Below are 14,225 nucleotides of genomic sequence, written 5' to 3' on the forward strand. Positions count from 1 at the left end.
TACTATAAAAAACCTTCGAAGCAAAAGCTTGAAAATCACCCATCTACATAAAATTTACTCTTGTTCTCATGCTCTAAGTGCTCTTTCTCCTTCTGTGCTACGACATGCTATAATTTGTGCTTCATTTCTTATCAACAACACTTAGGCAACATTTTTATTATGTCGTTTTTTGTGTTTGTCATAATTTTTATATTTGTGTTTAACTTTTTAAATTATTTTTCATAAGGTTTTTCCATCTCTAGAGGAAAATTAGAAATAAAAATCCCATTTTTATAATGGTTATGTGTGTTTACATTTTCGATTTGATTGATCAACTGCTTCCATGCTTAACTGTTAGCAAATTTCTTTGCATACTTACATTATTTTGCTTTATTTGATTGAATCAATCTAAATAATTTTATTTATGTTGTGCTGCTATGATTAATTCAATTATTTCTGTTATTATCTGCTCATTCAATTCGTAATCATATTCACCCCCTCTAGTGTCGAGTTTGATCCTACATCTACCTCTTGGATTAGTTGAACTGAAGGCAATAGGGGTGTCAATTCGGGTGGCTCGGGTCAGGTTGAGTTTTTTTTAACCCAACCCGAACCCGAGTTCAACCCAAAACACCTCAACCCGAATCTGAACCCGATTAACCCGAACCCGACCCATATAACCCGAAAATCTGATTAAAAAAGACTTTTTTAGGCTATTTTCCCTATAATTCTTCACTTTTATCTCAATACTCCATCATTATCATACAAACATGATATTAATATACATAAAAACATCTACATTTTTAAAATAAAATTTGATTTAACCCCAAAAAATCGACAAAACCCTATATTCAAGTCAACCCGGGTCAACCCGAACCCGAAAATGTCCAACTCGAACCTGATTTTTTTCGGGTCGACTCAGGTTGGGTCGTCAGGTCGGGTTCATTTTTACACCCCTAGAAAGCATATTACTTGGATTATAAAAAAATATTTTCTTGAAACATAATAAGGTAAACTTTAAAATAATGAGCATATATTTGTTGAATATTTTGAAATAACCCTCCTATAAGGAGTCAGAATACTCTAATATTATGATATAATTTTAAAATTTAATAAAAAATAATTATCATCCATTTATTTTTTTACAATTCAATGGTCAGTTTACCTAGGAGAACGGGTGAATTTTTTTTACTATTTACTTTATTAAAATTTTGATAGATAAAGGAAACTTTATTCATCGACAATGATTTTAAAGCTGAAATTGATCACCACCAAATCAGGTAAAAACAACGTATAGGAAAAAAAATGATGCACGAAACTTTCTTCACTCACAAAATTATACACTATATATAATTAACTTTTAGGGCATGTGATTATTAATTTATTCATTTCCCTGATGTCCTTTCTCCGTCCAAAGATATTGTAATATTATAGACGTGCTTAATATCCTCTGACATTAATTGGCGGAGTTCCTTGGCAACGTGTGGCAGCATCAGGGGTGGATCCAGAAATAAATTTTAACGAGGGCTAACAGAATATCTTTTGTAACATAATAAATATATTTAATAACAAAAAGTTAAATTTGACATCATAAAAAGATAAAATACTAAATTAATAAATTGCAATTAGGTTATTGTTTATTGAAGTATTGGTTAACACTTTGTGACATATCAGGTGATCCTTAGATAAGAAAGATGAGACAACTGCATTTTGCAGCTTTTCATCTTTTGAAAATACTGCAATATTTGCTCATTTTCAATTGTTGAAAAGATATCTTTCTCGATGTATACAACTAGACTGTCATTCATCCACTCGTCTCCCATTATGTTACGTAAATAAGTCTTTATCGTCTTCATCGCAGAAAATACTCTTTCAACAGAAGCGGTCACAACTGGTAAAACTAATGTCATCTCAATCAGACGATAAACCAATGGATAAGCTTGATTTTTTAGAGTTTCAACAATTTTCTGAGCAAAACTCCCCAAATCTTCAATTCCAGAAAAATTTGGATCCTATTGTATATTATGAATGAAATTCTGAAGTTGTTGTTCAATAACTATACAATCATTTGTTAAGAAGTCCTCAGGATATAAATCACAAAGTCGAACAAGTTTCTGAATATTAAATTCAGAAAAAGAATTTCTTGGATGAAGACATGCTATACAACTAAGCAATTCTGTGTCAACTTCTGAAAAACGATCTCTTGTATAACTGAATCAACAACCTAACATTGTAATTTGCAAGAATAATAATTAATAAGTAAAAAAAATCTTATTGATGAATATAATAATAACAATAAATTTTCTTTTTTAGAAATAATACCTGATAGAAAACTTCCACACGATAATAATGTAAATTGGTGATGACTTGCCTTCTACGTCTACTACGACCACCAATCAAACAATTGTCTTTCATATCTGGCAATGGGATCTTATTCAACTCACAAAATGTGTTGACTTTATCTGTAATTGTATGTCATCCGTCTTCCCTAAATATTTGAAATTGATCTTTCACACTCTCAATCAAACTTATGGCTTGGACAATATTTTGATCCTTTTGTTGTAACACAAGTGACAATTCATGTGTCATTCCCAATATCATCTTTATCAAGTGCAATATGAAAACAAACTCATAATTCTCCATTTTCTAAATCAAACTTTTGGCAACCCCTCTACTATCAAAAGAACTAGAATCATCACAAATATTCTCCAATACTTATATCACTGAAGCCCACATAGATAATAGACGACCCAATGTCAAGTAGTGTGATTCCCAACGAGTGTCTCCTGGCATTACTAATTAGTTTCTTGATTTTTGCCACTGCCCGTACTAATGTCTCCACCCTCCAACGTAACATTGCAACAATCCTATTATGTTCAATTTGCCTAAGTTGATCTCTCCTTTTACATGATGCTCCCGTCGTATTGACAATCATAGTAATATAGTTAAAAAAATCACTTGCATTGAGATTACTCTTGGCAACAGCAATAATAACTAACTGTAATTAGTGAGAAAAACAATGAATATACCTTGCATATGGATTTTCTTGCAAAATGAGAGATTTCAACCCATTGAATTCACCCCGCATATTTGAAGTTCCATCATATCCTTGACCTCTCAATCTAGATAATGATAATCCATGTTTCACAAATAAAGCATCGATAGCATCCTTCAAAGAACGAGAGCTAGTGTCAGATACATGTACAATTGCAAGGAATCGTTCAATCACCTGGCCTCTTTTGTTCACATATCTCAAAACAACTCTCATTTGCTCCTTCACTGAAATGTCTCGAGATTCATCAACCATTAAGGAGAAAATATTATTTCCAATATCTTCGATTATGGAAAGTGTTATCTCATAAGCACAAGCACGCGTAAGGTCTTTTTGAATTGCTGGAGAAATCATTTGATTATTTCCGGGAGCATTTTGATTAACAACCTTTGAAACTTCCTCATTTCGTTTACTGTACCATTGAAGCAATTCAAGAAAGTTTCCTCTATTTAAAGAATTACTTAACTCATCATGTCCACGAAAAGACAACCCCTGCTTCAAAAGAAATCGCGTAACATCCAACATTGCTGTTAAGCGGGTGTGATAAGAAACCTCTATATCTCGCCCATGTGCTCGTAATATATTTGAAACACTATGTCTTTGATCTTAAAAATATTCAAACTGTACTCTAGCATGATTGTGACAACTATCTACGACACCATTATGTAAATTAAATCTTTCTAAAGTATTTTTCCAATTAATGAATCCCGTTTTTACAAAGGCATCTTCTTTATATCGACCTCCTTTATTTGATGGTTTAAAAAGATAACACCATAAGCAAAACGCCGCATCTTTTGATATGCTATATTCTAGCCATAGATATATTTTATACCAACTTTCTTGGAAACTCCTTTCTTGATTAACAAAAGATCTTTTTGGATACATATGCCCAATTGGTTGGCAAGACCCCCTAGTCAAGTTCTCTCATCGGACTTGATCTCGAATAGAAATATCAAATTCTTCAATTGATTTTCGTAATTCAGGATCACTAACAATATCATTTAAATCTAATTCCACATGAGATTGAATTCCCACAACTTCACTAGTATTAGGATCATTGGAAGAACCCTCACGAAAACGTTTAGGTTTAAAAAACCTCTCTATAATATACATAAATAAATAATTAAAAATAAAGTCATGTATATGATGTAATTAAATTAATATTCACAAATCACAATTAATTTAAACCCTAAACCCCCTAATTTAAATTGAAATAAAAAAGTAAAAAAAGAAATAAGAATGGTAAAAAAAGTTAACCTTGAATTATGTGAATGACTTGAGCAGTGGTGGCCTAGTGGCTAGGGGCTTCCCAATAAGACAATGACTCTGCAAAACAAGTGAGAAAATAACACAATGAGTTTACTATTTACCTCGAATAGCACTGTGTCACTAAATAATATTAATTTTCATATTTGGTAATGGTAGTCAATAGAACAATTTAAAATAGAAAAGATTTTGAGAACAAAGTCACACACAATCCAATCAATGAATCAACCCAAGAAAAAAACAGTAGAGAAAAACATAAGAGAGGGAGACAGCGGACCTAGTGGGCGGCTGCTGCAGTCGGTGGGCCACGGATCGGCATCCGGCGAGCGACAGATCCTGGTCAGCAGCGGACTAGCAGACAGCAGAATCAACACAAGAAAAAAAACAAAACTAGAGAAAAAACAGAGAGGGAGGCAACATACCTAGTGGGCGGCTACTGCAATCGGCGGGCGACGGACCGACGAGCCCAGGACTAGTGGGTGGCGGACCGGCAGACAGTGGAATCAACACCAAAAAAAAAGTATAGAACACGAACGGCGGGCGTCGGACTGGGGGGCGTTGGACCGGCGGGCGTCGGACTGGTGGGCGGTGGACCGACGGACAACGGACGATAGAACACGAACGGTGGACTGCAGAACGAAGCGTCGACTGCTGAGGCGGAGTCGCGATTCATGATCGCGAGGGAGAAAGCGCAATTGACGAAGACAAAAAATAAATTTATACGGATGACCTATTGCCTATTGGGCATTGGGCTTGGGCTGCAAAGGCCTTTAAATTTTATTTAAAAAAAAAAATTGAAAACCTCGCTGTTTCGTTTTTGTCCAGTGGGCGACGCCGAGCTTTGCTGCTTCGTTTTTGTTCGGTGGGTGATGCCGAGCTTTGCTACTTCGTTTTTGTTCGGTGGGTGATGCCGAGCTTTGCTGAATTGCTGCTTCGTTTTTGTCCAGTGGACGACGCCGAGCTTTTCTGCTTTGTTTTTGTTTTCTGCTTCGTTTTTGTTCAATGGGTGGCGCCGAGCTTTGTTGGATTGTTGCTTAGTTTTTGTCCAGTGGCGACGCCGAGCTTCTCACAGTCACTGGACGACAAATCTTGACGACCGACGCCGAGATTTAATTTTATTTTAAAAATTTTTTTAAAAAAATCTAGAAGTTGGTTGCTTCGTTTTTGTCCAACGCCGAGCTTCTCACAGTCACGCCGGACACCGAACTTCTCATCCCGGACTCCACTTTAGCTCTTTCTCCGGCAAATCTTGGCGAGGGCTTCAGCCCCCTCCATCCCTCGCCTAGATCTGCCCTGAGCAGCATTGTCCTCTGTCGTAGAGTCATTCTACGATGAAGTTTTGCGATCAACATTGTGTAATAATCTGGTCAAATGTTTCTCCCTTCTTAACCTTTGTTTGTTTTCCTACCACAATCATCCTTCCCTCAGTTTCAAAAATCTCTTCCTCCAGGAAGAGAAGCAAAGAGCACAGATGAATGTCACTTGTTGTTTTTTATATGACTATTTTGAGGTTATGTTTCTTATTAGACTTTCATTTGTTTGGAAAGTTTGTTGTGTCGAAAGGTGCCTTCACTATTGGCTAAAATCTTTCTTTTTAATTGATTTTTTTCATAGCATAGCACGACTTTTAGGGGTTTAGAAGTTTTCAAAAAAATTTATCTGTTGTCATTTATTTTATTTTGTGGTAATTTCATAACATAGCTACTGATATGTGATTAGATTACAATATTGACTAAAGAATTATTTTGATCTATTAGAAAATTATTAAAAGAATCATTATGTTACTATGCAGTATATTGATTATGTGTTACTCTTTATTTTACTTCTTATATGCTTGGAATGTTTGATTCGAGCAATGTAATACATTGAATATGTTTTTTTTTGATAAATTTTAATGCTAGATATTGATCTATTGGATTTTAATCTTTTGTATACATAGAATTTGCTTGTTAGTCTAATATTATTATACTTGAATATTTACAATTATAAATAAGATTTGATTTTTTAATCATGTCCATGTATGGATTTGATACTGGTGTTAATTAAGAATGGGTACCCCAATTGACTAAGTCAAGAAGAATGCAATTAAGTGGATTGAAGAGTTAGATAGAATTTTTATAGATGTTATGTTAGAACAATAAATTAATGGTAGTCATGTAGGCAACACTTTCACATTTACTGCGTACAAATATATGTTTGTGATTTTTAGTGAGAAGATTAAAATCCCATTGATGAAGGATAATTTGAAGAACAAAATTAAAACATTGAAAAGTCACTTCATTTCATGTTATGATTTGTTTAATAATGGAAGTGGAGTTCAATGGCACGCTGAGAGTAGAAAGTTTGAGGTGGGGGAGGGGGTTGAGAAGCAACTTCTTAATGTAAATATTAATAATAGAGATCAAGTTATATTTAGTCATTTAAGAACTACTGTATTTTCTAATTATGTTTAAATTTGTCTAGACTAATCCATCAATCAAGAAGTGGTGATATATCCTACACCTCATTACGAGAAGTTGGTCAAACAACCACTGCTACTAGGGATGGATCCAGAAATTAGAAGTACATTGGGATGATATCTGTTGGTGCAACCTTAGGTCAAGGTTGACCTGGTTGACCCGACTCGAGTTGACTTGACTCGATTGTATATTTGATGTTTGACTTGGGAAGATTGTTGATGCAACCTTAGGTCAAGATTGACCTAGTTGAGTTGTATGTTGATATTTGACGAAAAGAGAGTTCTATTCTTGATGTTTGACAAGAATAGATGTTTGGGAGATTGTTGGTGCAACCGTAGGTCAAGGTTGACCTGGTTGACCTGATTCGGGAAAAAGTTCAAGTATGGAGACTTGGCAACGGAAAAGTCCAAGCAGGGAGCTTGGCACCGGAAATGTCCAAGTATGGAGACTTGGCAACGGAAAAGTCCAAGCAGGGAGCTTGGCACCGGAAAAGTCCAAGTATGGAGACTTGGCACTGGAAAAGTCCAAGTATGGAGACTTGGCACTGGAAAAGTCCAAGTATGGTGACTTGGCACGGAGAAGTCCAAGCAGGGAGCTTGGCACAAGGGAAAGTCCTGGTGAGTGAAGCCAGGCAGTGAGAAAGTCCTAACTGGGATGTTAGGCAGTTGGAAAACCCTAGTGAGTGAAGCTAGGTGAAAGTCCTGGTGAGTGAAGCTAGGCAAGGGAAAATCCAGATGGATCAAGGGTGATCGGACATCTGGTGTTGGAAAGTCCAAGTAGATCAAGGGAGTGATCGGATACTTGGCACGAAGAGGAAAATCTAGATGGATCAGAGATGATCGGACATCTGGTGTGGAAAAGTCTAAGTGGGTCAAAGGGATTGACCGGACACTTAGCGGGGAGTGCTAGCAGGTCAAGGGAGTGACCAGATGCTAGGGATGATGTACCAACAGGTCAAGGTTGACCGGATGTTGGTGAAGCCTTAGGTTTAGGGTCGAAGTTTGGATCGGTGACCGATCCTGATTCTCAGAGTTTGCCCAGTGACCGATCGTAGTCCGATCGATGGCTCATCGATCAGAATCGACGGCCCGAGACCGATCGAGGTGACGCAACCGCAAGAAGAAAGCCGTGGATCGGTCTCGACCGATCCACCCTGATCGGTCGATTGATCGTCCACCCTGAGCGGTCTGGGAGCCATCTGATCGGCCTATGGACCGATCAGAGGTTCGATCGGTCCACGACCGTCGAGACGCCGATCGACGAGGATCGGCCGATCGGTGCGTGGACCGATCAGAGGTTCCCTAATCGGTCCATGGACCGATCAGAATCTAGCCGTTGCAATGGCTAGTTCTCTGCTCTTCTTCTTCGCAGTATAAAAGAGGGCTACGGGACTTGGTGCACTCTCCTTCGCTACTTCTTCTTCCTCCTTCTCTAGCCGGTAACTTCTCCTCATTCACCACCGCAGGCCAACTTGTGAAGCTTCGCGTGAGCTTCCCCGACAGTTTTTTCGACTGGCTTGCTGTTGCATCTGTCCGTGAAGTTGCTACTTCATCCGGGACCCCAGTCGACGAGAAGGAAAGCTACTGTGTTTACATTCCTGTTGTATTTTGTTCTTGCTATTCTCTTGTACTCTTAGCTTGCTGTTGCAAGTGATTGTGGCGAAGTTTCTCCACCCACAAGGAGTTGATATTAGCCGGTTCTCCGGGGACTCATCCACCGACGGATTGATAGGCTCGTCCACCTTACGGACACGCCGAGGAGTAGGAGTATCATCTCCGAACCTCGTTACATCCTTGCGTTGAGGTTTGATTTCTTCTCCTGTTTTCTTTCTGCATTTAGTTTCCGCTGCGCTAACCATAGTTTGTAGAAAGAAACGCGAGCAATTGGGGTCGGCTATTCACACCCCCCCTCTCTAGCCGTACGAAGAGATCCTAACAATATCGAGTTGGTAGATTTCTTCATTGAAGAGATTTGAATTTACTTCGTGTTAGCATGTTACCATCTTGTCTTTTCTTATATTTCATCAAATTTTAATTTTTTTATTAAATATAATTTTTTCCTTTATTTGTGAGATTGTTAAATTAATTTACCAGTAATGATATTTAATTCGTAGATGTTAAAAATTTAAGGGCCATGGTGGAAGATCTGGTCGCTAACATAGTGTTAGAGAGTGTGTCGCCGATGATGAAATAGAGGTAGTCGGTTCACGAGTGTGACGTGAGGTCACGCTAGAGCGTTTGTACATGCATTCATCCCTAGTTGAATATAAGTTCAGCTTGACTAACTTGCCTAATCTTCTTATTTCTACTAGCCTATCCAAATAGAGTAACTTGTTCTAACTAGTTGGATGGAACAACTAACTCAGCTACGTTTAATCTGGTCAACTGTTGAGCCAATAAAATTTGTTATGTGAAAGAGAAATAAATAAGATAAAGGAATAAGGAATAAATATTTTTAGACCATTTTTGTTATTTAATATAAAAAATATTCTACAAAGAGCAATATGACAAATCAATTGACGGAGTGTAGCCCAGGACTACCCATAGGTAGCTGCATCTTTAACCACCACTGAAAGAAATATTGAAATTATTTTAGAGGAAAAAAAGAGATCTTGGACTAGATGATGAACATGAGCATTTTGAAATAGTCCATGATAGTTTTTGGATATATGTAAATGGAAGAGGAGGAAAGAGACTCCTTTATGTATAAGTTTAGTGTCATATTGGAAGTTTCAAGGCACTATGATTGGTTTATATTATTGCAAATGCATTGATGTTGTGAATAAATATATGGAGAGAGACTCTCTCTCACATGTGGATGCACAGGGGTGCAAATCTAGAGTCCAGATTGCACTGAATCAAGTTGACTCATGTGCGAACACGACCTGTGCGCGTTAACTCAAATGGCCAAGTGAATAAACTAACATTTTACCAATTGAATTTTTTTGTTTATTGCTTAAATGTAACAGATGCATTAATCGATGATTAATGAAGAATCTGTAACCTTCAGCCATTTGAGTTGGACAGATTAATAGGCAGTAAATGATTTTAATTCGGTCATTGAATATTGCAAGAGTCTAAGCTCCTATGTAAGGTAGTTGTGACTAAAAGCAAAGTGGAGAGGACTAAGAGCAAAGATTTTCCTTTACCTTTGTTCGCCCAAATCTTCTCTTTATCGTGCATTTTCGCTCTGTGGTTTGCCCGTGATAGTAATCGGTGGTTTTCGCTCTGTAACGCCCCGACCCGGGCGGGCCCCACCCGGACCGAATCGGGAACGCCACCAGAATTGTCCATCGGGTTGACGACTAGCTCCACAAACCACCGAAGATCCTTTCAGCATGCATTGTCCTCACTCGCACGCACCCTGGAAAACTTCTCAGGAAGTCACCCATCATCAGATTTCTCCAAGCCAAACACGCTTAACTTTAGAGTTCTTAAGTTTGGGCTTCCGAAAAGGAATGTGCACCTTGGTGATATGGATAGTATCATCTAACCTTTTAAGCCATACTTAAATAGAATCTCAGAACCGGGGTATTACAATCACCCTCACTTAAAGACACAATGTCCTCGTTGTGTAACCACGAATCACACCACAGACAAATCCCAGAATCTCCCTCGCTAGGTGGTGCCCTGGGTGCTTCTGCCACAGACGCACTCACAGTCACAAGGTTACTTTGTTGATACCATCTGTAACGCCCCGGCCTGGGCAATCCCTATCTGAACCGAACCGGGAATGCCACTAGAATTGTCCATCGGGTTGAGGACTAGCTCCACTGACCACCGGATGTCCTTTCTGCGTGCTTTGTCCTCACTCACACGCACCCTGAAAAACTTCCCAAGAGGTCACCCATCCTCAGATTTCTCCATGCCAAGCACGCTTAACTTTGGAGTTCTTAAGTTTGGGCTTTCGAAAAGGAATCTGCACCTTGGTGATATGGATAGTACCATCTAACCTTTTAAGCCATACTTAACTAGAATCTCAGAACCGGGTATTACATTTTCGCTCGGTGGTTTGCCCGTGATAGTAATCGGACACTTTATCAGTTCGCCACAAACATCCAATGCTTGGTTGTGTACACGATTATGCCATTGTATCCTAGGAAATGGCAGAAAGTACCTAATGATTATATAAAAAGAATATTTGTCCTGCATCTATGAAGCAATATACAAATACATTCGTGTTCACTTGCACACCTCTCACCCGACCTTGTAGGGTTGGGGATGATTTGCGCTCCACGACCGCTCGAGCTTTCTTCCGTCTCATCCTCCAAGTAGTAAACGTCTGAGCGGAGCCTTTGCACGACCTTAAAAGGTCTCACCAGTGGGGCTTCAAACTTGGCGATATCATCGACTAACTTTACTTTCTATAGGGGATTGGTGGCCGGCTAGAAGGGGGGATTGGATAGCTAGGTCACCCCCAATTTCCTCTCTTCTCTACACAGTTAATTTGCATAATTGGAAATGAAACTAAAACAATGAAAGCAATAAGTAAGAACACAAACGCTAACACGATTCCTTTATGTGGTTTAGAGATTGCTTGCTCCTACTCCACGACGTGTCCTTGAGGTGGACGCACCCTTGATCCTACGGTGGATCAGCCCCCGACAATCTCCAGCTAGAGCTTACTCCTTCTCGGTGGAGTATAACCTCTCATAAAGCACTCTTCTTCTTTTACAAGATGGAGATTAAGAGTAGGAAGAAGAGTATGACTTGGAAGCTTTGGACAATGATAAAGGAGTGATTCAACAATAATCATCAACCTCCTTTATGCCCCAAAACTTCCTATAAATAAGAGGAGATAGTTGATCATCATATCAACTCATCTCGACACTAGTTGAATGACACTTTCATCAGTCGACTGGTGCTACCGTTGGAGGTAGCCAACAGCTACTTCGCAGTGCCAATGATTTACAAGCGACTACTTACCAATCGACTGGTCGCTGCTGGCTGAGCGAACAGAATCCTTCTGTTCACTCCCATTTGATTATGCAGTCGACTGGACCAGTTGACTGGTTTTGGTTACCCACTCACACTCATCCTCTCCGAAGTTGCCCTTGAAGCTCTCTTCCTCAGCCTTCGTCCCTCAGATGCACCCGTGTTAGCTAGAGCCCTAGAGCCAATCATTTGATGATTATATTTTGGACTTGTTGTATCATATTTTATATAAATAAAGGCATTTGGTTTTTGGTTATTATACTTACTTGTATTGGTGCCAAATAAACTAAGTATAATAAAGTCCTTGAGTAGACGGTTCTCACCTATATCAATCGATTGGTTGAATCGATAGTGAGATGATATAGGGAACACTACTCTAAATCATTCCTAGTCGAGTATTAACATTCATGTACAGTGTTAATGCAATAAGACTAGTATGTAGGTCAACTCGATGACTTGATCTCACAAGTCATGGATATGGAGATATCAAGTTGACACATGGATATGCATTGGAGAATGTATACTGAATGACCCGCCATGAGAAAGTATCATGGATCGTTATATGAGTGTCATATACTTTCTCATGTGACTATTAGTATGACTATTGGTCCTTAGACCTGAAGTCACCATGGTTCCCTACATAAGGAGTTATGTACTTTAGTTTCGTCAAACGTCACCCGTAACTGGGTGGACTATAAAGACGATTACTGGGTATATAACGAATTATGCAGAGGGATGTGAGTGATGTAGATGAGATCTATCCCTCCCATATGATGGAAGCGACATCGGTATTCTTGATAGAGTTAGACCACGAAGTGCATGACCATGCCCAAATGAGTCAACATGAGATGTTGAGCTCATTTGATCAAGTGAGTCTACTTGGAGTTCAAGATTTAGATTTATTAGAGAATGACATGGTCTACGCCTCACATTGATCAATCTAGATGTCTAGGATAGAAGGACAATATCACATATTGTGAGGAGTCACAATTAGTAGTCATAATGTGATGTTGGATCTCAACATTCTTGTAACTTGGGTAGTAATGATGTATTGCTAGATACAGCTCATTACTTATGCTTCTAAATGAGTTTAGGGGCATTGCCAACGTTACAAGAACCTATTGGGTCACACACAAAGAACAAGTGGATGAAGATTAGGTTCATATGATGAACCAAGAGGATTAGATTCATTTGATGAATCAAATTGGATTAAGAGTAATCCTAATTGGGCTAATTGAGTTGGACTCAAGTTGATTCATATGTTCAATGAGTCTAATTTAGATTATGACTCATTGAATCAATTTAATTAAATTAATTAGATTCATTATTTTAAATTGGCTTGAATCAAATGGTTGGATTAGATCAACTATGGGAGAGATTTGGTCAAGTTTGACTTGACTTGAGAGGAAGATGGAGAGTCAAGTTTGACTTGACTATTTGCCACATCATTAGTGAGTTGGCAAGATGTGGACCAATGATGATGCTCCACATCATCATGGTTACATATGTGTGCCACATCATAGAGGTCACAAATCACCTCTTAATAGCCTCCACATTTAATGCGGAGGGGGGTTACAAACCTCATGTGGCCGACCACACTAATGGTGAAGAGTTTTATTTTTCATTTGGTGAATTAACTCTCATTCACTTCATCTCCTTCCTCTAGTCATTCTCCTCTCCCTCTCCTCTTCTCTTGGCCGTGAGTTTCAAGGAAGAAACAAGGTGAGTGGTTTTGAGTTTCATGAAAGAAAAATAGAGTGATTGTCACATAGAAGAAGAAGAAGAGTATTCTTGTATTTCATCTTCTCTATTTTTCTTTCCAATCCCATCCGAGAGCCCTAGAAAGTGCTAGCACACTTGTGGTGCTCTCTTCTCCATCCTTGTGTGTTAGAGAACACACCTTGTTCGTGTGGATACTACTAGAGAGTTGTCTACGTTGACAACTTCGAGATCTGACGTACCTTGGACTTGCGGGATTTGCGAGGGCACGCATCGAAGGTATAAAATGTTTTTCCTTTGTAGATCTACTGTAGATCATAGTTTGAAACTCATACTCATATTTTTGAAATCTATCCTTTGCACGAGATCCAGTGGCATGAGTGATTCGGGGTTTCCGCGACGCGAAAATCGGTTTTCGCGGCCCGAAAAACCCAATAGTGGTATCAGAGCCACGTACGAAGCGAGTACGAGTTTAGATTCGTATTTTTATGAAAAATATAGATCTGTAAACTTTCTGTAAATTCATGTTTTTATAGTTTTAATGGGTATTTTTCTCGTAGAAGTGAAGCACAAGTGTTTAGACACTTGTAGGCTTCGACTACCGAGAAGAATTTTCCGAAACGACAATGTTTCGCCCCAAAACCTTTTGGGACAGCGGGCTTAGGCGCTGTTAGATCGCAAAGGAACCCTCGCGATGGTTAGATCGCGGGTAGGGGCACTGCCCCTGGCCCCGCAAGGGGATTCGTTCCGCGATTGCGCCCAAAAACGCTAAACGGGACCGTCGGGAAAAATTTACTCATAAAATTGTAAAAATTA

At 38.8% G+C, this 14,225-nt stretch overlaps 1 protein-coding gene across 1 annotated transcript; it reads right to left on the reverse strand.

Moving 5' to 3' along the window:
- Positions 1 to 1,649: 1,649 nt before the first annotated feature.
- LOC122036975 (zinc finger MYM-type protein 1-like) lies at positions 1,650 to 3,556 on the reverse strand. Its single transcript, XM_042596406.1, has 4 exons — positions 3,009 to 3,556; positions 2,302 to 2,362; positions 2,144 to 2,203; positions 1,650 to 1,991 (listed from the first exon to the last, which is right to left on the reverse strand). The coding sequence occupies exons 1-4, from the start codon at positions 3,554 to 3,556 to the stop codon at positions 1,650 to 1,652; spliced, it is 1,011 nt and encodes a 336-aa protein (XP_042452340.1).
- Positions 3,557 to 14,225: the final 10,669 nt, after the last annotated feature.

This window comes from Zingiber officinale, unplaced genomic scaffold (assembly GCF_018446385.1).
Source record: "Zingiber officinale cultivar Zhangliang unplaced genomic scaffold, Zo_v1.1 ctg229, whole genome shotgun sequence".
Classification (NCBI taxonomy): domain Eukaryota; kingdom Viridiplantae; phylum Streptophyta; class Magnoliopsida; order Zingiberales; family Zingiberaceae; genus Zingiber; species Zingiber officinale.